A 25,913-nucleotide genomic window follows, 5' to 3' on the forward strand; every position below is an offset into this window, starting at 1 on the left:
TCTGAAGTAACCATGTGAAGTCAGTTTTTAGATTTCCAGGCGTTTTTATTGACGGTGTAACACCTGCCTACATCATGGGGATGGACTAGGATGGGGAAATGGGATGATGTCCTCAGCACTAGCCATAGGAATATGCTTTTAAATGATTAAAATTTAAGCATATTGTATAATAATGTATTATTTTAAAAAATCTGTAATCTTTAACAAATAGTTTCAGTGACTCAGTGATGCTGTTTTAAAATATTCACATGTGGAATGATTATTATGTGCCAACTCTAGTTTGAAGTATGTGCATTAATAATTTAATCGTAGTGTGTTTCCCCGAAAATAAAACCATTTCTTATACCATATTTCCCTGAAAATAAGACTGGGTCTTATGTTAATTTTTGCTCCAAAAGACACATTACAGCTGATAGTCCGGCTAGGTCTTATTTTCAGGGGAACACGGTATATAAATATTATATAGCAATAAGTAGTTTCCCATGGCCAAAATAATATTGTAAGAGATATAGGGATGCAGGGAAAGATAGTGAAACTGATTTCAAACACTCTGTGAAAAGTTTGCCTCCCGTACATTCTCCAAGCTGTAAAACCTGACCCAGGTTTGTGTAACTGGGAAAAGTTCTGGCCTATATCATGATATTGATTCAATGACATAAACAATGACTGACATAACAGAGATTATATATTTATTTGGGGTAATAGATAAATCAGTTGGTTAGGGTAACTCTGGCTCATGAGGTTTCCAGCAATTAGGTTCTATTTGCCATTCCTTAGGTTGTTGTTTTCATCTGTGTGATCAAAACTGGATCAACAGTACCACATTCACAGTTAAGAACAAAAGAAAAGGGGAAATATTAGTAGAAGGCAAACAGCATGACCCAAAAGTTGTACATATATCACTTCTGCTCAAATGGCTAGAATTTCATCATATGACCTCACCATGACAAGAGAGACTGACAACTATAGTCTCTATTAGGCAGTCAATTAAAACTTGAGGGTTACTATTACTTGAAGGAAGAAGAAAACGTGTATTTGAAGGCCTATCAAAGTCTGCCACCATACAGTTATTATTATTTCCACACACACTTCTTCCCACAGAGAACACATTCACTTCTTTCTCATAGGTGATAACTCAAAGTCCCAATAAGTTAGTGCACCCAGCTCAGTCCAGGGCCTCTGGGTCACATGCAATTCTGTGCATGTGGATATGGCTTCTCCTAGTATAGCTTACAACACAGCAGACTATACTGGTTACTTTCTCTGTACTATTCCCAGCATTGCCCAAATAACTACTATGCAAGGTGGTGTCTTCAGAATGATCCCAAAGAAAACTGCCGATTAATAAAAGAGAGTGGGAATTACAGAGCAATCGCTGGTCCATGGTATTTATCACAGTCCATCAGGCAAGAAATACAAAGACCTCGTCTTTGCACAAAGCACGTCTCTTGTTTAGTCCATCTTACTGCTCCTGGTAGTGTTCTATGGTGGTACCTCTCTTGCCTGTAACCCTTTCTGGCACATCTGGAGTGTGTACTTGGGCTAAATAGCTTTCATAATATGCTGTGTTGGGTACAGATGTATGGCCCCAAAATGCTTTAGGGTTTCTAAACAATTACAAGATTTCTGCAGACTAGGCCTGTTGTTTCTTTGATAATGAAAACATCATGAACAACTGTCGGCTTCTCATTATTTTTCTCCAGTGCATTTCTTGTACAAGCAATCTAGTCCTGAGATTGAATCTAGAAATCATTCTTAAGTCCAACATTTTTATATTTTTACCAGGTTCTGAATTTAGCCTATTCTTCTCTCTCTCATTGTAAAGGTGGCTTACTTGAAGACACTGCTGAAAACAGAAAAATTGATGTTCTACAGGCATGGACATGACTCATTTTCTAGTTGTTCATCTGTACCTGCAGCAGAGGCTGCTCGTTGCCCACCAGAGTTCTGTCCTCCCAACCCATTGTGAGGTTTTGCTTTTATAATGGCTGCCTAGCCGGGGACTTCCGCAGGCCTCCTTTGCATCTACATTGCACCAGTAGGGTATGAGTGAAAGTAATATGTGTCACCTCAAGCCTGCAATTATTATGACTTGGTGTGCTTTCTCCACCCTGCCTCCTGCCCTCTAGCCGCTGCATATTAGTGCCCTGGGTGACCTTGGAAACCAAGTGTTGAAAAAGGCAAAAGCCCCACCAGCTATAGGTCTCTGAATTCCTGCTCGGAACAGAATCTTCGCCTCTGTGGCTAATGTCTCCCTCAGGCTCTTATATGAGTGAGAAAATAACTTTGCTATCCTAAAAAACAGAAAATTGGATATTGTTCTATTTACTTTGCGTTACCATAACTAATACAGAACTGTCTTTCTATATTTAGGGGATTTCCCAGATTACACATTTTACTGGGGAAGGAGAGATTGTCTCCTAAGTCAAAATCTGAAGAAGCTGGTTATTTGCTTTCCTAGATGCTGCGGCCCCCACGCTCTTAATGAGATTCATCCTGGACCTTGATGTAGGAGCCAGGATGTGAATTAGGGACTGGGAAGAATTCATCCTAGGATAGTAGTAATTGGGCAACATCATGCCGATTCTTGAAAATTTTGTGAGCTATGTAATGCACATTTATTGAATTTATTCGTTAAAAATACCCACATTCATTATCTTGGCTTGTAATTCAGACTGATGACTAACACTCCATAGGAGATGACTGGGAAAACCTACAATAATGATCTATGTGACACCACTTAGATCCAGGCACTAGGACCAGGGTTATCTGTTAAAGGCGGTTTTTAACTACGTGAAATTCACTTTCATTTTCTTTTCATGTGAATAAAAATGTAAAATCTTTAGAATAAGAAAAATGCATTCGAACTTGTTCGTTGGAAATGAAATTAGCTGTCTTTTGAAATGATGTTTCTACCAAGAGAATCAGCCCTCAGTACATCATTTATTATGTGCTGTATTGTTTCCTAGAAGCTGAAATGAAAAACTGACCTTCTCCTGTTATTTTTAAACCATGTTACATGGCTTTATAATCTGCATACTTTCTCAAGAATATTTCTCTAACACATAGTTCAATATTCTGACTTAATATACGGGTAAATACCTTTTTAAATCAGTGGTTCAATAACTGACAGAGAATGACAGTGAATGTCACGTGAAGTAGAATTGTAACTCAGTAGAGTCAGTGATAGATAGACCCACAACTCGGTTTTGATTGGGGAAACGATTGTATCACCCTTAACATTGGCATTCGGAAATGAGATGCCCACAGTGTCGGCTGTCATGTTACTCCTTTCTCCTATCATCCCAAAATCTTATTGGAGAGCAAAAGGAACATCTAAACTAAACTAAGCAACGTTTCACTTTGTTCAGGGATTTTAGAAGCCCCAATTTCTTCTCAAAACATATAGTTTTCATTCTGCATCATTATGAAACTGATCATTTCAGGGAATTGCTGTGTATGGTTATTTTCCTTTTTACTATTTGACCTTTCACAATTCTGAGCCTATATAAATAATGTGCCATTTAAATGCCACCATGGGATGTTTACAATAAATTAATTAGTTATATCAAAAAAGAAAGTACGTTGTTTAATTTTACAATAATATATCTTAAGTACAATCAAGGGATATTTCCTAATAGTAGCTATTTCAGAAGACTTCTAAGAGATTATTAATATTTTTTTTAAATATAAACCATTTAAGATTACAAATTAAATTAAAATTTAATGGTCTGGCTTAAACTGTAAATTATTACTCTTTTTTCCATCTTTAAAGAAAGATACAAATTTTATGGGGCATAGTAATACTTATCACAGTCAATTCCAGTTAGCAATTATAGTGCAAACAAAAATCCTAGATGAATTCGATCTGCAAGAAATTCAAAAATCTAATTTAAATGTGACTTTCACCATTCTCGTTTTATTAAATAATTTATTAAATTCATTATCTGACCACTTTCAAATCATGGTAGCCACTAATGTATTGACTAATCTCACTTCTCTCATCTCAGGCACACATTTGTATCAGTTTGAGTCCAATCAGGAGAGACAAAACATGATATTTTGAACATGGAAAACAGAAAGAGTTATTGAGCAAACAAACCAGAAACAGGAAGCAAAAACCCTTTTTTCAGTCAGTGCCTTTCTTTCATGATTTGTTGACAAAGCTTAAAATTGTGCTTGTTGATAAAAGAAACATTGTTAAAGGACCCAGATCAATTTTCATTTCACAGCAAGATAAAATGGTAGATTTGTTACTGAGAGTCAATAAATATATAACCAGCACAACATTGTACTGAGAGTAGGATATAATTTGCTTAAAATTTTAGTTATTACTAAGACCCTAACTTGGGAAGTCAGCTATTATTCAGTAATAGTTACAAGTCTCCTGCTATGTCAACCAGCATGCTTTTTGCCTAATTCCAGTGCTAGCACAAAAAGAAAAAAAGAAAAAAAATACTTGTTTCACTGGCTGTAAGTTTCTGCAAATGCAAATTGGAAGATTAAAGTAAATTTACCATTTTTGTTGCATTGACTGGTTGTTGCAACTGTCAGCAACTAGTTGTTGTGGGAGATTTATATTTAAACTTAATTGTTTCACATAAACACAATTAGCCATTTAAAATGAATAAATCATTTTGTAATAGTCACTAACAAGAAAGAAATTTTACAGTCAAGAAGAGCCTCAGTAGTACATAATTTTTGACATATTCTAATTGGCCAAATTATCTTAGTTGGTTAATAAACCTGATTCTCAGTGAAGTTCTCCATAATTTCCATAGTTTCTCAAAAAAGAAAAGGGCAAAATAGATTGGAGAGTATAAGTCATATTAATTATTATTAGAAATTTTCCCAAGAGTCATATGTCTAAACATGTTTAAGAAGAGGACTTGTTTGGCTTAAAATTATCATCCAATTCAACAGCATTTATTGTTCTCCATTGGATCTAAGGTAGGTGTATGTGTGTGTGTGAAACTCTGTAAAGCATTTTAATTAAAGTAAGTATAGGTTCAATTAGAATAAGCATACATTAATTGCATTTAATGATTAATGCCGTTAGACAAAGACATTTTTTTCTGATTGCTGAAAAATGGTGAAGGCTCTGAAACTAACAAAAGTTTCTTGAATTACTTCAGATCATTCAAATATATTTAACAGAAACAGGGTTTTTTTTGTGTGGAGTTATTTTGATAATACTTTAACCTTTTAATTATCATTTCAAATGGACTGGCCATTATCAAATATGTGAATAATAAGGTTAAAATTATGCTATGGTATAATATCTCCAAGAAAAACAACAACCTTTTTATTGACCAAAATAATATTTCATTGAATGAAAATATATGAATTTTATAATTGAAAGCATAACTTCCATGAGTGGCAAATCCATTTTCTTTTAAGGTAATTTTTTTGTTGTTGTTAGTAGAGAACAACGAAAATGTATAAGCTCTGGACACCTGGTAAAATATATAAGTCATACAAAATCCCTGTGTCTACAAGTTATTTCTGAAATAATATAAAAAATGAAATTGACTTACGTTGACTTTCTTTTGTACTGCTATATTGTCTTCCATTTAAAAAAAGAAAAGGGTTAGGGCATGAAAATAGTAACTCTCATTTTAACATTGTTGTGGGTAAGTGGAATGTGTCAATGGTGTTTTTGATTTATTTTAAATATTTTTATAGATCATATAATATTTTGATGTAACTTCTCTAATTTTTTATTTAATTTCTCTCTGTGTCTTTTTTCTAAAGCTTCTCCATGGGTTGATAACAGCAGAACTCCAAACAAGATTGATCTTTACGATGTACGCAGAAGACCATGGTAAGAATTTTAGGTAGTCATGGAAAGATGAAAGAGATAAAAGGTTACATGATTTGTTAAAAAACTGGAGGGAATTGTTCCATTATCAGGATGAATATTTTCTAACTAAAGAGCTCCGGTATTTTAAAAACATTTTAATAAATATATACAGTTAAAGGTCAATGAAGATGATGAATTCAAGTGGGAACAATAATATTGTTGAAATTATTTAGCAAATTCATTTCAAATGGACTGCTTTAAGTTTTATATTCGATTTCATCTCCAAAACACTTTTAGCTGGTGGGGATTTCTATTGAAAGACACCTCCCATCACCCGCCACCCCCACGCCCCTCAGTTTGCTTTGAGTAGAGCTCTAATACAACTTCTTGTCAGAATAGGGAGTAGTTTGCCTCTGGCACTGAACTAATGAGAATTGGCCCCAAGGTGTAAGCTGGCCCTAGTTATAGTCATATAGCTTAGGTTTATTTTTCCTAAAAGAAATATTATTTGTTCCTCACTTCTAAAGCAACTCATTTTCATAGCATAAACTCAAAAAAAATACCAATAACTCATAATTCCACTGTTAAACTCATGTATTTTATTTGAGTTTTTAAAAAGTAGATTCAATATATAAATGTATCTTTTTTAAAATGAGTTCACATTATGTGCAGTATATTGCTTTGTAACCTACTTTTTTCATGTCAATATCTTCGAGTACCTATTCATAAGAGACACACTTAACATCATGTTAAAAGAATGACTATGTGGTAACTTATTTAAGAAATCCCCTATTATTGTACATTTAGATTATTGCTAACGTTTTGCTAGGGTTCAGACAAGTTCTAAGACGCATAGTAGTTCGTTCAAATAAATGTATTTAAGGATTTTAAAATACCCAGTTAAATGTCCCAGCAGCCATTTACATGAACACCAACCATGTATAATAACGCAAGGTACTATTAATCCATGTATTATTCTTGTTAATATTTCTCTAAGTGAGGTAGCTGTGAAGGAAAGATATGGCATCATATGGTTTGGGTTCAGGGCCCGGTTGTTCTGGGGTGAACTTAGAAGCTAGATGCCAAGCAAAAGAGACAGACCATACCCTGTCCTCCCATCTTCCCTTTGCGAAGCATGCCAGGATCATTTCTTAAGGTGCTAGACATAAACTAGATTTACCTTCCATTGGAATATTCCATCAACCCTTCCCCTTTACTACAGAGAAACAAAGTTGGGTGCAAGTTATAGATTGTGTCATGAAAACATAGTCCTGAGTAGATAGGTATTAACTGTGCTGGATGTTGTCTGAAAACTAATGGACAAGTTATCTGGCAGGCTTCTGAAATTTAGATTTAGAGTAATGGGCAAAGAGACCTCAGAGATGAGTAGAAAGTTGAGTTCAGGGACAGCCCTTCCTGTTGGACAAGTAGGCCCCTGTACCCCATCACTCTGTGTTCAGACAACACGAGCTTTGATATCATTCACCTCCAATTAAGTTTTCTCTCTACAGTTCCTGAATTATATGAATCAAACTCTCCTAGAGTCTCTTTAAAATGCAAAGATGCTAAATATGTAGGACTGGGTTGAATTGGGGAATCAGCATTTAAACTGACTCTCCAGCTGATTCTTAGAAATTTAATGTTTGAAAAGGACCACCTAAAACTCTTGGTAATAACATCATATATTGTTTTTTTTAATTATTTTATTGTTTCTTTATATTTATCTTGTATTGATGTTGCTTTTTCATGTTCGTAGACCAATTACATGTTTTTGTGTTTGTTTTTTGCATTCAGAAATATGACGTAATCTCATTATTATTTGTTATTACTATTCCTTAGAATGAGTTTTAAAACCTGTGGTCAACGAATTGAAGTTTAGGATATTTTTCTTTCTTTCAGGAAAATGTCCTTCCAGAAGATAATTTCTTTTGCTGTTAGTATTAAAGCACACCTCTTTATCATTTGTTATAAATAGCTGAGAACCATAATTTAAATATTATGCCTCTGACATCTTGACCATTGTCTTAAATACAGCTTTTTACAATTGATATCGCATAATATGAATGAAAGCATTGTTGACTGAGATAGAATGGAAGTAGGTTTGCTTGGAAAACACCTTCTCTCAGAGATCAGTAACTATCAGGTTAAGAAATATCAATGTTTGATATTTATAAAGAGGGAAATATTTATTTGGTATTTGTTTCAGGTACATCCAGGGAGCTGCATCTCCTAAAGACATGCTTATTCTGGTTGATGTGTGAGTAGTTAAATATTATGTATTTATTTATATATGAAGAATAGAGGGAGGATTCATAGATAACAGTAATGTGTGGGGACTGAGAAATGATTGATAGGTTGGGAAAAAAAGATGAATAATTATGATGACTTCTGTATGCAAAGAGGCCATATTAAGACAGTAACAAAACAAACAAAAAGTATCTTAGTGAAAATGAGCAGAATCTGTATTGGAATTAAAAATTATGGCATGGTTCTAAAGTCTGAATTTCTTGAAAAATTATTTATTTGCTTTCAATGTTTATCTTTATATTTAAAACAATATTAAAGTACATGGTTGCTAAAACTAAGCAGTTCCTGCAACCAAAAAAACAAAAAAGAAAGAAAGAAAATTGAATCATTTAGTTAGCACTTAGTGATTCATGATTGAAATAACATTTAAGAGTTTGACCATAAAGTGGATAAATATTAAGTGTCTTAAATTTCAATACTGGGACTTTTACAAGAAAGAATTCCAGGAGTTTTTATATTAATCATTTTATGCTTTACATTGCTTCATATTAAAAGGTGTGTGTGTGTGTGTGTGATCTTTTAATAAAGTGGAAGATGTAATTGTAGAGCATAGAGCATTTAGTTTTTAAGAGTAATACCAAGGAATTGAAAACATCAAGTATAAAATGCTTAGATTATTTTTCCTGAGAGAAAAAAGTATATCATATATTCTATGCCACACTCAAAGAAACAGAATCCAATGTTTCGTAGGCAACTAAATCCATATCACAGGCTAATATCAACATTTGAACATTTTCTCATTTTGACCTGAAGTAAACAAGTTCAAAACCTTATAACATAGCCTGAGAAAGGGAAGATGAATGAATTTGACCAATATAACTTAAACATTAATTCTCATTTCGTGTGTTAAAATACATTTAAGCTACATCTGTTTTTAATTAAATTATTGTGGAGTTTATATCATACAGTAATCCTTGATATTCTTCTTAAGTGTAAATCTAAACAGTAATGTAATCCTATAGGATAATTTCCAGAAATAATTTCTCATATTAAAATCTTTGGAACTCACGTGCATATACCAAAATTGAAAATGTATATGAAGTTAATGTTTTTAAAAATTATTTCAACATAAATGTATTGAGGGTCTCATCATCACATATACAATGTAATGATATAGATTCAAAGATCATTAAGATGTGATCCCTGACCTCAGAGATAATTCAAATGTATTAGTGAAACTAAACCATATTCACAAATAACTGAAATAATTGTAAAGGATAATAGACATAAGATATGACACAGCACATAGAAGAAGCTAGCACTTTGATTTAAAGTGTCAGGAAAGACTTCACGAAGAAAATAAACTTAGAATTGAATTATTATAGCAAAGATTTAACAGAGCAGGCCTGGGAGGAGAGAGAAAACAGAGTGGAATTTCCGGTGTAAGAATCAACAGAAGCAAAGTGGCATAGGCGAGAACATCTGGGGAAACGATATTGAGAAAGTGAAGGAAGGAGAGAGAGAAGAATCTGAAAGCTTTTGAATGCAGGGCTCTTGAGATCATTGGCTATTTAGTAGGTGACTTCACTGCTAACAGTATTGGATCAAGGTATGTTTCCAGAATTTTCACCTGTTTGCATGGGAAGGAGAGGTGACTAAGAGCAGGATGTGGTGGCTGTTACCATAGCTCTAGATCTTCAGGTAGCAAAGACCTGAGCTGGAATGGAGAGAGGATGGAGAGGAGGCCACCATCTTGGGAACACTGTAAAGTAGAATGAATAGGGAGATTGTCTGAAGAGGTAGAAAGGTTAGGAGGGAGGAGGAAATTGGATGACTGGCATCTAGCCTGGTTGCTACCAAGAACATAAATGGGAAATAAAAAATATGTTTGGAAGTAATTTGTCATTTTGGACATTTAGTCTGTAGTTTAACAAACAGTGAAGTGTGAAACTGGGAAAAAGTCAGGAAGTATAGATATCGAGTTGTCTAGACAATGAACCCCACAAATCAATTAGGTCACTGAGGATCATAGAATATGTAGAGACAAAAAAAAAAAGGAAGACTAAACCCCAGAGTCTACTTCAGGATACAAAATAAGGAATTTTGTCCATGAAAAAATCTGTTTATTATCATAATTGTATGCTGCTTCATAATTACTGATTTAATCAAGTCAAACAATGGGTTTTTTAAGGCAATGACTATCTGTTAACCTAAAGAGGTTATAAGCCCTCACTTATAACGTGGCTAACCAAGCTGGTATTCAGTATATGTTTCATGAATCAATGGACATGACATGAGTATCCATATTTTATTAAAATTGTCACTTGATGTGTCATTTTTATCATTGTTGGTAGAAATATTCTGGTGCTGGTAGGAAAGAAAGACGAGATTTCTTTAATTTATTGCGACTCTTAAAAATATGACTTTTTCCGGGGCGGCCGGTTAGCTCAGTTGTTTAGAGTACGGCGCTCTTAACAACAAGGTTGCCGGTTCGATCCCCACATAGGCCACTGTGAGCTGTGCCATCCACAACGAGATTGAAACAACTACTAGACTTGGAGCAGATGGGTCCTGGAAAAACACACTTAAATAAATAAAAGTTTAAAATATATATATATATATATATATATATATATATAACTTTTTCTAGTACTGATATTTTTAAAAGACAGAATAATTTGAACATTATATAAATGATCTAGAGCCAATGCATAAGTTGCCTTTCCATAGAGTGTCTGATTTTGATTAAATGTATGACCATTAACATGCATGGACCCCCCCCCCGTTTTTTTTTTTAATAGGAGTGGAAGTGTAAGTGGCTTGACACTGAAACTGATTCGAACGTCAGTCTCTGAAATGTTGGAAACCCTCTCAGATGACGATTTCGTGAATGTAGCTTCAGTAAGTACAAAATGACTGCATTTTTGGTAAATTAAATCAGTAATTTCTATCTCCTGATGACTTTAAATACTCCATAGTGTTTTATCACAGATAGGCTGACATAGTTCTGATCTATTCAAGACTATTTTACCGAGCTCTTCTTATCTTGTTACTAATTCTCCTATATTTCCATGACAAGGTCTTCTTTGAATGTCCAAGGCTTTACTAATGAGTGAAGAGACTGAGGTAATAAATATGAAGGAAAAACATTACATATGTTCTCCTTCATTCAGAAAAGTGTAAACAGGTGTCATGAACCCCTATACTCGTTGATATCATTGTTACTCCCAATTAGTAGCGACTTGGCAGTATGATTATGTAGCAATTGGCTGTTTATTATAATATTCATTTTCATACATGACACATATCCATAGTACAGTATGTTTTTAAAATTGTTTTTATTTTTAATTAACAGAAGAACCAGTAGATATTCAAATGTGCTTCTTTTAAAGTTTTATTTGCTCAGAACCACCTTAGACCTTCCTACCAGTAGCTACAGAGCATTGAATTCTAAAACAAATGAAACAGGACAAAAATGAATCTTGCCATGTCTGATTTTAATTCATAGAATTTAGGCAAAAATCTCATGGATCTTATTTCACATTTGAAGTGGATATGTTCATTGAGATGATGGTGAGGGAAGAGGAATTTTTACTGAAGTCATTTTGTATTGAACATGTGAGAATGCACCCGTCTCTGAAACCACTTAGGAAGAAGAATTTAAAGCAGGTGGCCTGCCATCAATTTTCTCCCTTCACTAGGAGGGCACCCCCAGGGGAAAAAGTAGGCAGGAGAACCAGGTATAAGCCCTTGTCAACCAGACCTCCAGATAACTAGGTTAATAATATTTACTAAGAAGAAGAGGATTTATTTCTAAAATGCTTTTAGGGCGATATCTCTGGATAAGGGTAACTATAGTAAATAGAACCCAGGACTGATGAAGTAAGACTCCCTGAAAAATGTTCGAAGGTCATATAACTCCCTGGGTAAAAAGCTGGAGATATCTCAGTATTTAAATACTTCCACTTTACAAGGAACCCTGCAAACCTGTTCTAGAGACCTCTTTCCATCTTGACTAGAGGGCTGTCTCTAACACAGTAAGGAAGGATTTGTTCTATTAGTTTTCTAGGGCTGCCATAACAGAACATCATAGGCTGCTATAGAAATTAATTTTCTTACAGTTCTGGAGACTGGAAGGTCAAGATCAAGGTGCTGGCAGGGTCAGTTTCCCCTGGGGCTTCTTTCCTTGGCTTGCAGATGGCCGCCCTCTTGCTGCCTCTTCCCATGGTCATCCCTCTGTGCATGTACCCCCCTGGGGTCTCTTCCTCTTCTTATCAGAACACCAGTCTTATTGGATTATGTCCCTCACCTAACCACCTTAGTTTAACTTAATCACCTATTTGTAGACCTTATCTTCGAATACTGTTACATTCTTAGGTTCTGGGGTTGGGATTTCAATCTGTGAATTTCAGGGGGACACAATTCAGCCCATAACACCTGGGGAACCGCCCTCCATGTCCAGATCTTTTTATGCTTCATCCGAACCTTTAGCGATCCTTAGCTTGTCCATATTCTTTGGTATTATTTAGTAAAACTTGACATACATCAGATCTCTGATTCATTTCAGTCTCATGATATGATCCTGTGTGTTATCTCACCACTTATTCAATAAAATGTAATGCTTTATCTCTCAAACAAAATGATCAGAAAAGACAGTAATTTAGTTTCATTTGTACATAAACATATTGTTACAAAGGCTTTAGAATGGTTGCTAGCAAAATATGATTTTTGGCATGACAAAAGAGAAAATTGTGAAAAATATTACATTCCATACAGATTTGGCATATCTAATGGGATTTATATAAAACCAGCAGATATGAATATGGTTAATTTCTTAATCTGTCTTCTTCCTGATCCTTAGTCATGGGTTCATGTGTAAGTAGTTTATTTGGGACATGATCCCAGGAAACAATTTAAGTTAAATCAGTGAGAAAATGAGGCTGGGAAAGAAAGGAAGGACGCCAGTTAAAGGATCTTGATTTAATTTAAAGGAACTTAATCCTACTGAGAAATCCTAGAAACTGTATAGAATATAAACTTCAGAGTTATTCTGCCTACAGGCCAAAGAAGCTGAGGTTTGAAGTACCAGCCATCCCCACCTGTGAGCAAAACAGACGCTGGCCACAGAGGAAGAATGGAATCAAAAAGTTGCAGGTGATACTAGTTAGAAACCTGGCCAGCGTCCACTGTATCTTGTCACTGATCTTTAAAGATGGCAACTGGTTACAATTACAAAACAAACAAACAAAATAAAAACATAGTACATGAGGAATGTGAGATGCTAGAGTTAGAACCAAGTCCATAATTTATATTCATCTCTTCTCTCACGCCCTTTCTCATTTTCCTACACCCTCGGCCAACTCTTGCTGATGGCTTGCTTGGTGAGATGACCCAAACGTTTATTCCAGAGGCCTATACATCCATGATTTCTGTGTCCATTCAAACAGTGGTCCCTGCAGTTGTACATGCACAGTAATCACCAAGCATGGATGTGCTTGAATGAATGCCCTCAGTTTTATGCATAGTTCTCCCTTCCTACATTATATAGCAGCAACCTCATGATAATCTCCTTGTTATCTGGAACCCTGCCAATAGATTTCTTTTTTTTTCCCTCGCATGTTGGTCTGCTGGCATGAGAAGCCCAAAATATCCAGATAGTAGTTATAAATTTAGGTTTAGTGAAATTCTTTCTGTGACCCTGGTAAGAGCACCACCTCACCCCACACCCACACACACGTTCTTGGAAAGCAGAACATTTATTTTGGCAAAGTAAAGTTGCAGGGACAGGAAATACACATTTCCCAGTGGATCACTTTGAGTTATGTTGAGAGTTATTCCTACTTCCTTCCCTTGGTTCCCACACTCATGCATTCTTCCTTTTTAGGACAGAGCCAGTGTGAGGAGAGAAAACCTGATTTGTAACTTTTAAGCATTTACTAATTTTCATAATATAAGTCCTCCTACCACGGCCAATTTCAAGCTACGTATGTGAGGTCAACTAGCTTTAAAAATTCCTGGAAATGTGACCATTGTTTTTTATGAGCAGACACAAGTTGGTACCAGCACATCAATGGACATAGTACAAAGGTTCAAAGTGCATATTGCCTCTTGAAGGACAATATGCCAACTCAAAGACTGTAATTGCCAAGCTGGAACCTTAGTTGCATATACAAGAGATAGTGTTAATGATTTATCAGGCTGGCAATGTCTAGTGATGCAGTATGTGGTAGACCCAGTGAATCCCATGATCATTTGTTCATTATTGGACCTCCTTTACCATAAAATAGGTTGCATGGTTTGAGGGGATGTTATTCAGGATTCCATGAAGATGCTCCATGAGGATAAATCAGGCAGTATGATGAACTCAAAGGAATGAGGCACTGTGCACAGGAAAAGGGAACTCATAACTGGAATATGTATCAATAACAAGAAAAAGAAAATTTATTCAACCTCACCTCCAGAGGGGTCAACTTGAATATAATCTATTTGACATCAGTTACTGGTTGTCTTTTTGAAAGGTGATACTATATTGAAGAGTCAGCATTGGACAGTTTCCAATGGGTTGGCCTTTCACAAGTGGCAGTAGCATTATCACACTTGGTGAGAAAGACCCTGTGCTTTTAGGTCCTTATATATCCTCTTTCTGTCTGCTACCAGGCTGCTTAATTCATGATCCCATTTTGCTAGCATTGCAGTTGCCACATACAAAGGCCGAATGACCTCCAATGGACAAGTTATGTTATCCACCCAATTGTTCAATTCCTCCTCTGTGATGAATGCTCTCTAGTGGTCATTGATGTGAGACAAAGAGAATTGCACATTTTATTCCTGCTCTTATAGGTCTGAACTCGTACTTCTTCTCCAGAACTCTTTGTTTGGGGAAGGTCTTCCAATCTTGCTCCTTCAAAAGCATTGGTGAACCAACCAACCATTTGTCATTGTGCAATAGTCCATGTGTTTTCTTTTCTCAGGTTACTTATTCCTCTACACCAGGTTGATGACCAAGTATATTTTGCCTCAAGATCTTTCAACATCCATCCCCCAGCATGTTCTCCCAGTATCTGCTGGTCCATATTAGGTAGATCTTGCATCTCTTTTGTTGAATATCCATTCTCTTTTTGTATTCTTGGAGCAGAGGCTACTTTTCCAGTTGGGTCATGTTGACGCCTGACCTATTTGTTGCTTAGAGCCATGAGGGAAGATGGAATCAGATCTTAAGGAGAACAAGTGTCATTCTTTCTGTTCTCTAGGAATGGAGACCTACTACCCTCTAAGAGGAAAAGGTTACCTCTGCCTATCCAGAGAGTATAGGGGAATCTGGAAGTTCAGTGTTCTCAGTCGCATCCACCAAGATGTCTACATTCTTCTCTTAGGATCCTATTCTTTGCCTATCAGTGCAGAAACTTGCCAAGGCTGTAAATGCAGCCTCCTTTATTATCACGAGTATGTGACTCTCAAAAGCAAATTCTGTGTCTATTTCTAGAACAGACTGATTTTCTCACAACAGGAGATGAGAATCTCTTTACTAGCTGCCGTAGAAGTCTTCTAGTTTTCACACTTTGCTCTCAGTTCATACTTCGTTAACCTTAGGTTGTCATTTCCTTCAATGAATTCAACAACCAACCAACATCTAGCCCTTGTGATTACTATAGTCCTGAAATTCTCAGTGTCTCCTCTCCTGTCTATATTGTGTTCCGATCACCATAGCTGGAAATCTTGACAATTGTGATGCTACATCCTCAGACCAGTTTTTTTTTTTTTTTTTTTTTTTTTTTTAACTCGTTATTACTGACATACAGCCAGATACCAGTGGAGTCTTTGTTACCACATGGCTGGTATATGATTTAATTCTAGAATCCCATACTGAGGTTCTGCTTCCTAAGACCCCTGTTAGTATCAACTTAGATTGGGTTTTTTCCTGAAATAGTCCCTGAATAAAGGATTCAAGTACAAATGGTTTATTTGGAAAGTACTTCTAGACTTAGAGATACATGCGAAGTAAAATGAAAAATGAGAAGATAACTAATAAATGATGGATTGTTAAACAAGTTACCACTCTGAGTGAGTGGAGCTTAATTCTCTGAGCAATTCTGAGAATGAGTGTAGGTTACATGAATTAGAGTAATCCTTTCCAAGGAGAAAATGAGCTGGAGTATTTAAAGTTAACGATTGCTCCCAATGGATAATCCCCTGATGTTTCCAGGCTATCACCTGCACAGGCAGAGAGGTCCCAGAAATTCCATGCAGTTAAATTTGGGCTGGCATGCATGGAAATATGGATGGAGCACCAACAGTACCTGCCTCAGTTAGAATCTTAACAATGCTATTAATAAATATGGTTTAAAATAATTTCTCATTAAATAGTAGAAATGGCTTTGAATGAATTAGCCAGCAACTAATGATTTTTTTTCTTAATTAAAATAAAGAATTTATGGGATTGACATTGGGATTCTTAATGACTGACAAGTTTTAAAGACCATTGTGTCCCTAAAAATAGTATGGTTGTTAAATGTGTATTTTTTAAAGGAAATTGTTAACTAACTTCTTAAGAAAAATGATTGCAGGATATTTCCTTGCGGTTTCTGGGAACCAGGTTAATACAAACTTTATTGGTGCATTGATATAGCTCTTTGTAAATGTTTACTTGGGTGTCCTCACTTGGTGTAGCTTGAATATGTGAGCTAAAAGCAAATGGGCAAATAAAATATGTTGCATGTAGAAAGAACTAGGAGTGCATTTGATCTGAAAGTTATGTATCTCAAAACCTCAAGTTAAAAATTATGGAAATATCTGTTACATATCCAAAGTAGAGAAGAAGAGTGATATTGAAAGATGCATAAGTCATGTAAACTGTAAAACAAATATTTGAAAGACGAAGTCAGTGATTTCTTACTGTTCTGGAGGAATTTATTGCTGGTCTCAGCTCCTAGTATATTGACTTCTTTAGGATAGTTACTTTCATTTACTTTAGATTTTTGTTTGTTTGTTTTGTTTTGTTTTTTACTTTTTTTATTTACCATAGGTGATAAATATTTTTGTCAACTATATTTGGAATTTTTTAATTAACTATACATTTTTTAATTTTGTTACTTCAGAATAATCATTAGTATATTTTCATTATTGAAAAGTCATTAAATTATTTTAAGTACTCATACTATTCCAGACAATAGGTTTGCCCTTCAGAAAATCAATGTGAATATGATCCAAAATAGATACGTGTTCATTGTTTACCTTATTTGTGTATTAATTTTTAATTTAATCATAAGTGTTATAGGGAATTATTAGAATTATTTTTTTTTTAAATTGCTCGTGTGGCAGGAACTGTTCCATGTATTTTTTTATGGTAAGTCATCTAGTCTTCACAACAATCGTGTGAGACAGATAATACCACTGTACTTAATTTTACAGATAAAGAAACGAGAGACTTCTAGTAACTTCCCTAAGGGAGAAGACAGAATTTGAACACAGCCATCTTCGTTTCTGAGACTAGATTTAACCATAAACTTTACATATACCTTTTTACACTTGCAATGTACTTAATATCACCTACATTAACTTCATAATTTAAAAGGAATTCTTCAGTTTTATTAGCCACCATGCTTTATTTAGGAGTATAAAAGGTCTGAAATTGATACATTTAAAGAAGATTAATTCTTATGCAATATTTGGGTAAGAGAAGAGTAAAATTGTATTTTTATCTTTAACATACTTATTAAATACAAACTTAAAAATATAATGATATGGGAATTCTAAGGAATTTCAAAATATATAGTCTTGGTGTGTGTGCACATGTGTATGTGTGTGTATGCACACTTGCGTGTATGTATTTTTTTTTTCTATTTTTTCTCTTAAACTGAAAGTCTAGGAAAGAAACAACATAACTTTGAGCTTTTGTAACTTCAAGGAGGCGTAGTAATAAGGCACTTAGGAAACCTGGTAATGATTCTATACTTAACTTTGACAGTAGTTTTTCCACAAAGCCCCCATGCATTTCTCTTCATCCTCATACCTGATATCATGTCAGTCATCCAACGAGTAATGACACAAATCTGTATGAACACCTTTCCAAAGTTGCCTAGAACCACCGGACAGAAAAATCACGCATCCTCTCGAGTTTTAGATTTATATTTCTAAGTTTCTTTCTTTTGTTTAAAAAAGACATTTTTACGCTTAAATCACATATAAGATGTCAGAATGAAAACTGCGTCATTTCTTAGTGTTTGTGTTATCTCTAGAGCTCATTTCTGTTGCGGAAAGGAAGCCTGCTCTTAGGGAGAGCTTAAATGCAAGCATAATGGAGCTGTTTTCCCACTAATCCAGTTATATGCTTTGATAGGAGTAAGTAGTAGATGATAAGAGCAGCAATTCAATCACAGCATGTTCTGATTTACATACAGAATTTCAAATGTTGACACAATGAGTGGACTTTGTTTATGAAAGTGAGGGAGTTTGACTTTTTTTGGAGTAAAGTTGCAAATCAGTGGATGATGAAAGGAAAATGTGTGCTGATTATGGACAATATGTGAAAAGTTAATAACTGAGGAAGGTAGTCATGTGTTTCAATAAAATCACTTATCTCCTTACTTAGGAAGTAGCTGCATATGTTATGATTACATTAAGGATCTTTGAGTCAATTTTCTTCTGGAAAGCTTTTCTAATCCATGGTCATTATAAAATGCTGTCGTTGATTACTCATCAGATACAAATAATCAAAATATAATTCCTTATAATATCTTTGTTATTAGTTGTAAGAGAGAAGTTTTTTTTTGTTTGTTTTTTGTTTTTCCCCAAGTAAGCTGTCCCCTTTGCCTTAGACTACAGTCAGTAGACAACAGTTCTAGGAGTGATTGCCTCTAAATCCTGGTTCCTCATTGTCTCTAAAATGGTTCCTCATTCCATTTTAGAGGAACCACTGCCATGTAGGAGCCTGGGGAAGGGGTGATCATGATGGAATGGTGACAACATTAGTAAAGCTCACCTCTGGTGAAGTGATCTACTTCCCACTCTTAAGTAATCCTGCTTCCTAGATTTACTCATTGAACTGCATAGGGATAGTGCACAAACTTTGAAACTCCTAGTTATATGATGTTGCACGAGTTAAGTAAGGTTTATAAATCTGTTTCTTCCTCTTGAAAATAGACACAATCATATTTAACTTGCCAAAATGTTGTTGAGCACCAAATGAAATTGTACATGTAAAGTGTTTAAATATTGCAATCATTATTAGGGTGATTGTTGTTGTTATTATCATCTTCCAACACTTTTCTACCAACTGTTGGGAGACAGTTCTTCATGAATCTGTCACATTTCTTCAGTCTAAACATTAACAGCCAATTTGCTCAGATTTATGTACATTCTAGGATAGGGAAGACGGAGATGTCTCCTTCCCCAGAAGAGATTTACATTGCAGAATAACTAAGATATGTCTCTCTCTGGTGGGGAGTATTGGGCCTGTGGCCAGTGGCCCCTTGATAAGATCAGGGGTTTCCCCCTCTTGGCATTTCTTGCCTAAAGCACACCTACTGCCCATGAAGGTGACCTACTGACCCTCCTCTTGTCCCGCTGTGGGAACTGGGGTTGGGATGCAAACAGAAATGTCACTCTGGCTACTGCTATTGCTATGAGTCATAAACTGCCTTTTGTGTCTTACCAGAGGACTTACATGTTTCTCCCAGCATCTCTGAAACTGGAGGAGGCTAACTTGTTAGCTTGCAAGTAGGATGAAAGCGCAGACACTTCCCAGTTCTTGACTTGACAGTTTAACACCAACGAATGTCAGAATGGGGGTTTGTTTAAATATGGAATTGCACTGTATATGCAAGAAAGACATGATTTGGATTGTTCCTTTCTCTATGAGCTGTAAATTTCAGTTTTCCTTTTAAAATATGCCTAATGGTTTTCTTAGTTTAGGAACTTCTCTGCATGTGATAACGAGCACATTTGTAAGTTGTTGCACAATTTAAATTTAAAAGTTATTTTTAGATCCTTACAAAACAGGCCCTCTTTTTGCCATAGCTCAAGTAAAATAAAAGATATCCGGCATGCCAATACAGTTTGTGACTAATTAATTCTAAGAGAGTAATTTCATTTCCTGTCTTATGAAATAGTCATCCATTTATATTCAGGAAAAGTTTATGTTGATTCATATCTCATTTATGTCAACGGACCAGAATATTATAGTTTATACCCTTTATAACCGTAAAGGTCAAACAGCACGAGCAGTACCTGGCAGCTGGTTAAAAATGCAGAATATCTCAAGCCCGAGACCTAAGGAGCCAGAAGCTTCATTTAGCCAGTCTACCAAGGGATTCCACAGCAATGAGGAAATCAGGAAACCAGGGTATCCTGGGAGGTAATTTAGCAAAGTCCAACAGGCCTCTGTCTGGGGTTTGTTATAAGTAATCATACTTATAATTGACTTAGATTTTAAGATCTTCGTAATTCATAGAATTACTAGTACTGTGGATGTTTGTGAATATTTTCATTTTGTAGCATTTGCTTTTTGGAGAGGAAGGTTGTTTTTTTAAAAGGGAGTAGAATTAAGTTCATTAAAAAAACAAAGTTCTCCTCTTGTATACTTGTTAGTTTGTTTTTTTAAGTTAAAAAGGGTGCTTTTTAAAAATTACCTTAATTTAATAGACACACAACAGAAATTATAGTCTGCAAAGAAAAGACTGCAATACAAGACAAATTTAGGGATTATACGATCAGGGCAAGTAATGAAGGTTATTTAGTTTAAAACAGAGAGAGAGAGAGAGAGAGAGAGAGAGAGAGAGAGAGAGAGAGAGAGAGAGAGAGAGACAGAGAGAGAGACAGAGAGAGACAGAGAGAGACAGAGAAAGCAATTGCCAGAGGTAACTCAGTTGCTTTGCAAATATAAGGAAAGTTTAGAAGAAGGTGTTGACAAGGATAATAAATACTTTTCCCATTAATTACATGATGCATTAAAGATGGTTTTGGATACTTAAAAATTTGTTACACTTGCAATTTTAGAAATAGCAAAGTAATAACTAAGGTGAGGCAGAGCGAATACTTTTATTTTGAACTGAGCTATTGTTTTTAAAAATATACAAGTTATTAAATTATTTGCTGGGGCTTGAGGGCTAGGAAAAGACTCAGTGCCAATGAGCACAGACATATATCAGTACTTATTGGGTAATTTTTTTTGAAGTACAGTTATTAATTTAATTTTGAGTATAGGGAAGAGAGTTACTATGGTTGACCTGAATTACATCCTTAGCACTCGGAGTTGTTCACAGTATTTCAATTAAATTAAGCTATCATATTTGCTACTAATTACTTAGCAGGTTTAAATTCAAAAGAAATTAAAATATAAAACGATACTATACTGAGGTACTTCTTAGTAGGATGAATAGCAAAATCCCATTTCAGAAAATTCCTAAGGGACTGAAAAAGCATTTTGAAAATTTCAGTGTCTATACTAGAGCTTGAAAACATGTACAAAGGCATGAAAATCTATTTGTTGTATGTTCCATTGTAAAGGACTCTGTCATAAAATGACAATTTACATGTTACGGTCTCATAAATTTCAGATACAAATATTGGCATTTACTCATTCCCACAATTAATTCACCTTCTAGTGTTTTGTTAAATGATTCGTGCTTATTGTACTCTTTAAAAGATCCTCCAAAATTTGTTTCACTCCTCATGAAATCTCTCCTGCTTAACCTTATGTTCTATTGCTAGATATCTCTTTTATTTATTTATTTTTTAAATTAATTTATACCCTATCATTCTCTAAATTTTGTGAATATATATATTTCAAATATATATTTCCTGAAATATATATTTATATATTATTATATATTATATATTATATATATGTATATATATATTATATACATATATATAATCTCAATGGAACTGAGTTAGAATGAATATAAGTCCTTCATCTCCAGTTGATAATTTTCTGTTAATCCTAGGTGATATTTCATGTTTAAAAGAACTCATTGGTGATGTTAATAACCTTGCTAAAAAAAGAGATCTGTACTTATTGTTAAACGCATGTCTTACACATATGCACAGAGTAGTTAGTAATTGCTTTTGTTTATGGAGTCTTGATCCTTCCCAGTCTAGACAGCTGCATGCTTATCCCCTTACTTTGCTCAGGTCTGTGCTCAAATGCTTTCTTACCATAGAGACCCTCCTTGATGACCATACCTCAAATAGCATTCCAGTTTTAGTTATTCTATCACTTCAATTATTGTCTTTCACTTTACCTCCCTTCCGTTTTCTTTATAGCACTTCTTTCTACCAGATGTTTCATATATAAAATGTTAGTTTTTGTTTATTTTCTGTACCCCTTGCCAAGAACGGATGTGTCTTTGAATGTAGAGACACTGTTTGTTTTGCTCAAATACTACTGTATATAGAACATTTCAAGGTACATAGTGGTTCTTATTTAATTGACTCTATTTCTTTGTCAATCCTAATAGTGCAGGGGGAAGAAAGTGCTACACAGATGTCAGAATTGTATAACAAACTTAAGTCAGTTATGAAATATCTTTGTGTTTTAAATGACCAGAGTTATCTTCATTCATATTATCATCAGTGTTGCAGTATCTCTACTCTGCAAATGAATTAGATGTGTATGTCATTCTCTTTGTGTTCTTTAGACAAACCCAGCAATCACCACAACTGCTTTTTTTTTTCAACTAGTGAAAATGTTCCAAGTAATCAGCTGTACATACGATGAAAATATTGAACACATTGGTCAGCTCTGTATCGTGGTGTTGGCAAAGAGAAAGCCACCAGAGTTAAAACTCTCAGATCTAAATGATATGTGATCATTTGGTCATTTCATTAAAGTTTCATCTTTGGGAGCTGGCATTCGAATTTCCACTGAACTATAAAAAATAATTGTAATAGAAATAATACTGATATGATTACTATATCTCAAGAATGATGGAGAAAATGCTACCCCTAATCCTAGTTGGACTGATTCTAATGCTATTAGATCAGGATTGCAGTGGTTGATTAAAATATGGTTGAGAAAATATGAATATCAAATAGAGATGAGGGAGGAAGCAAAATACAAATTACTTTTGAAGCAAAAGAAGAGCACACTCTCAGTTGTTTAAAATTCTTCTAAAGGTATATAATTAGAAAGGTTTAAAAGTTTTCTGTATCAAAATACAAGTAGCATATATTAAAATGACACTTGGGACTTATGCAGAGATTTGTTCAAAGTTGCCACAAAGGTCAGCAGACTGAATTTTTGGTATGTCACGATTCAAATTGAAATATTCGTTTAAAAATGAAAACATTAAAACATTAGAAATGACAAAAGTTTTGATGGGCAATGGTTTATAGTTATAGGCAAACAAATTTTGTCGTGATAATGTCAATATTTTCACTCTTTTATTGGTGCCGTTTTCTTTTGACATATGCAGGATTTATTATTCGTACTCATATTTTTTTCTGATAGCTAAAACTATCAAATCTATGTGATATGATTTTAGAATTTGAGCGGCTTTCCCAGGAATATAGTAAAGCCTTTTATTTCAGAAAGGAGGAATCTAAAGCTCAGAGGAGATCATGGAATCAGTTGTGGCCATTGATGCTTATTAGACGAAGGGCCTGGGCTAGACTTGGTTTTCCTGAATTGAATTAAAAAGTGGACAAATTTTTATTCAAAGAATTTATACAATACACCAAAGAAATCACAAACCAGCAGCCAATATTGGGGCAACATCAGTTGAGGCCAGAAGTGTTCAAATCCTAAAGTGCCATTAACAGAGAGAGCCCTGGCATCTCTGTGGGAGGGTGACCACATCTTCTGGTTTTTCCCTGGACAGAGATTAATAATAGAATTAGAATCATATTCACAACATTAGCAAAGGTCATGAATTACCTAGTCATACTTTTAATAATATATTCAGGACTTGCATTTTAAAAAAGGGAAAATAATATATGTAATATATGTAAAAGAGTTGAAGTGGAGATACAGTTATATATATATATATATATATATATATATATATATATATATATATAAAATTGTGAAATTAATGAATAATTCTTCATGGAATGACAAGCTGATTTATGTGAAGATGTCGTTTTTTTCTCAAATTTATTGATAAGGGCAGTTTTAATTTGACACACACAAAAATAGACCCAAAGTTCAATAGGAAGACAGTTGAGAAAAATGTAGCATAGCAAGATATGGCAGCTTACTCTTCTCTTCTTGTATACATTGAAAATGACTAGACCACCATAGACAAAAGTGTGTAAGGTATTTGAGTTGGAAGTAGGGCTCTGACTCTTTGGTTTCTGTGTGACTCTGGGCACTTCACTTAACACGCTAAGCCTCATTTCCTCAACTGTTAATGGAAACCATATTAAAATTAAAACCATAAGCACGGTGAAGGTTAAATGAATTAACACAAGTAAAGTGCTTACTCAATATACGCTGGCTAATATTTTTTATAATTAATATTAAAAGGTAAAGAGTTGGTGAAATAAGGAAAAGAGTAAAGGAATAAAAAAAAAATTCTAGAAATTTATACCAAATCTTAATTTTCTATAAAGAATGGATCACAAAACAGTAATCATTCAGTAAAAGGAAAAACTGACTAGCTCTTTGAAAAAACAGCTTAATCTAATTTTACCTCATACAGTTGAGGAAATAAATCCCACGGTGACTAAATACTAAAATGTAACATAAGCAAACAAAACCATCAAATATTAGTAGAGACTATCAATGAATATTTACCTGATTGATAGATAGTTTTCGAAGCATAGAATTATTTTAAGAAATCTAAAGCATAGTTTCAAAAATTGGAAGCTAAGCAACAAAATGAATAGGACATATAATTCCCACGTTCATGTGAAAATTAATATATAAGAAAAGTTTTACTGCATTTGCCATCAAGGAAATTCAAGTAATTAGAATACTGAAATGTTATTTTGACTTACAATTTAGCAATAAAAATGTTAAGTGTTTTTGAGAATGAAGTAAGAGGGAATATGTACACATGCATGGATAAACGTTATCAGCTATTTTCTCTGGGGTTTAGCATGACCATTTTGTTTTTTACAATATTTTATAGTTCCAAAATTTTCTAAGAAAAATAGGAAAATCAAAATAAATAAAAAGATATTAATAGAAATAAAAATTAATCAAGATTTTGAAGATCACAGATTGTGTTCACTTTATTTTTCTTGCATCGCCATCTGGTGTCCAAAATGTGCATAGCTTCTGATACCATAATTTGTGCTGTTTGACATGCAAAATTGTTGTTTATTTAATTTAGATAATTCATTTAAATTAATCATTTTATATCATATAAATTTGTTATATAAATTATGTGTTATTGTTTAATTATGTAAAGAAATTTACTTATATTTTGTAATTTGAAATAGTGTCCATGTTCCAAAGCAGGCCGGTCTAAATTTGAGTTTTCATTTTTGCTGATCACCTATACAGCTTGAGCCCACAATTTTGCACTGTATTTCCTTTACATGCAAAAAAGAGAGGAAACAGATCATTAAGAAGTGTTCTAAGAAATAATTTAGATACAGAACAGTTTTTCAAAAACCAAGGAATTATACATTATGTCCATTTTGCCCGTTAAAGGATGTTTGATGAATATAAACAGTGTACAAAGTACCTTAATGTACATCAGCCTTTATCAGTTCAAAATCCGTGAATGAGGTGAAGGGACAGAAATAAAGGCATGCTGAGTGGTCAGACAAATATTAAACGGCCACTCTCTATCTCTGCAGTTCCAAGTGGAACAATAGTACCTTCAGGGTTTTGTTTTTGTTTTTTTAATTCTTAACATTTTAGGGTAAAACTACTTGAGCCCATCAACCTTTTCAAAGGGAGACTTGGTGCTTC

The 25,913-nt window shown here is 34.4% G+C and overlaps 1 protein-coding gene across 7 annotated transcripts in view; it reads left to right on the forward strand.

Moving 5' to 3' along the window:
- CACNA2D1 (calcium voltage-gated channel auxiliary subunit alpha2delta 1) overlaps positions 1-25,913 on the forward strand; it is a 457,063-nt gene that overhangs the window by 339,620 nt on the left and 91,530 nt on the right. For all 7 annotated transcript variants that reach the window (XM_033088705.1, XM_033088698.1, XM_033088699.1 and 4 more), the window contains exons 8-10: positions 5,755-5,824; positions 8,010-8,060; positions 10,852-10,951. In XM_033088705.1, the coding sequence (XP_032944596.1) occupies positions 5,755-5,824; positions 8,010-8,060; positions 10,852-10,951 (221 nt within the window). The remainder of the gene's footprint in view (positions 1-5,754; positions 5,825-8,009; positions 8,061-10,851; positions 10,952-25,913) is intronic.

This window comes from Rhinolophus ferrumequinum, chromosome 20 (assembly GCF_004115265.2).
Source record: "Rhinolophus ferrumequinum isolate MPI-CBG mRhiFer1 chromosome 20, mRhiFer1_v1.p, whole genome shotgun sequence".
Classification (NCBI taxonomy): Eukaryota; Metazoa; Chordata; class Mammalia; order Chiroptera; family Rhinolophidae; genus Rhinolophus; species Rhinolophus ferrumequinum.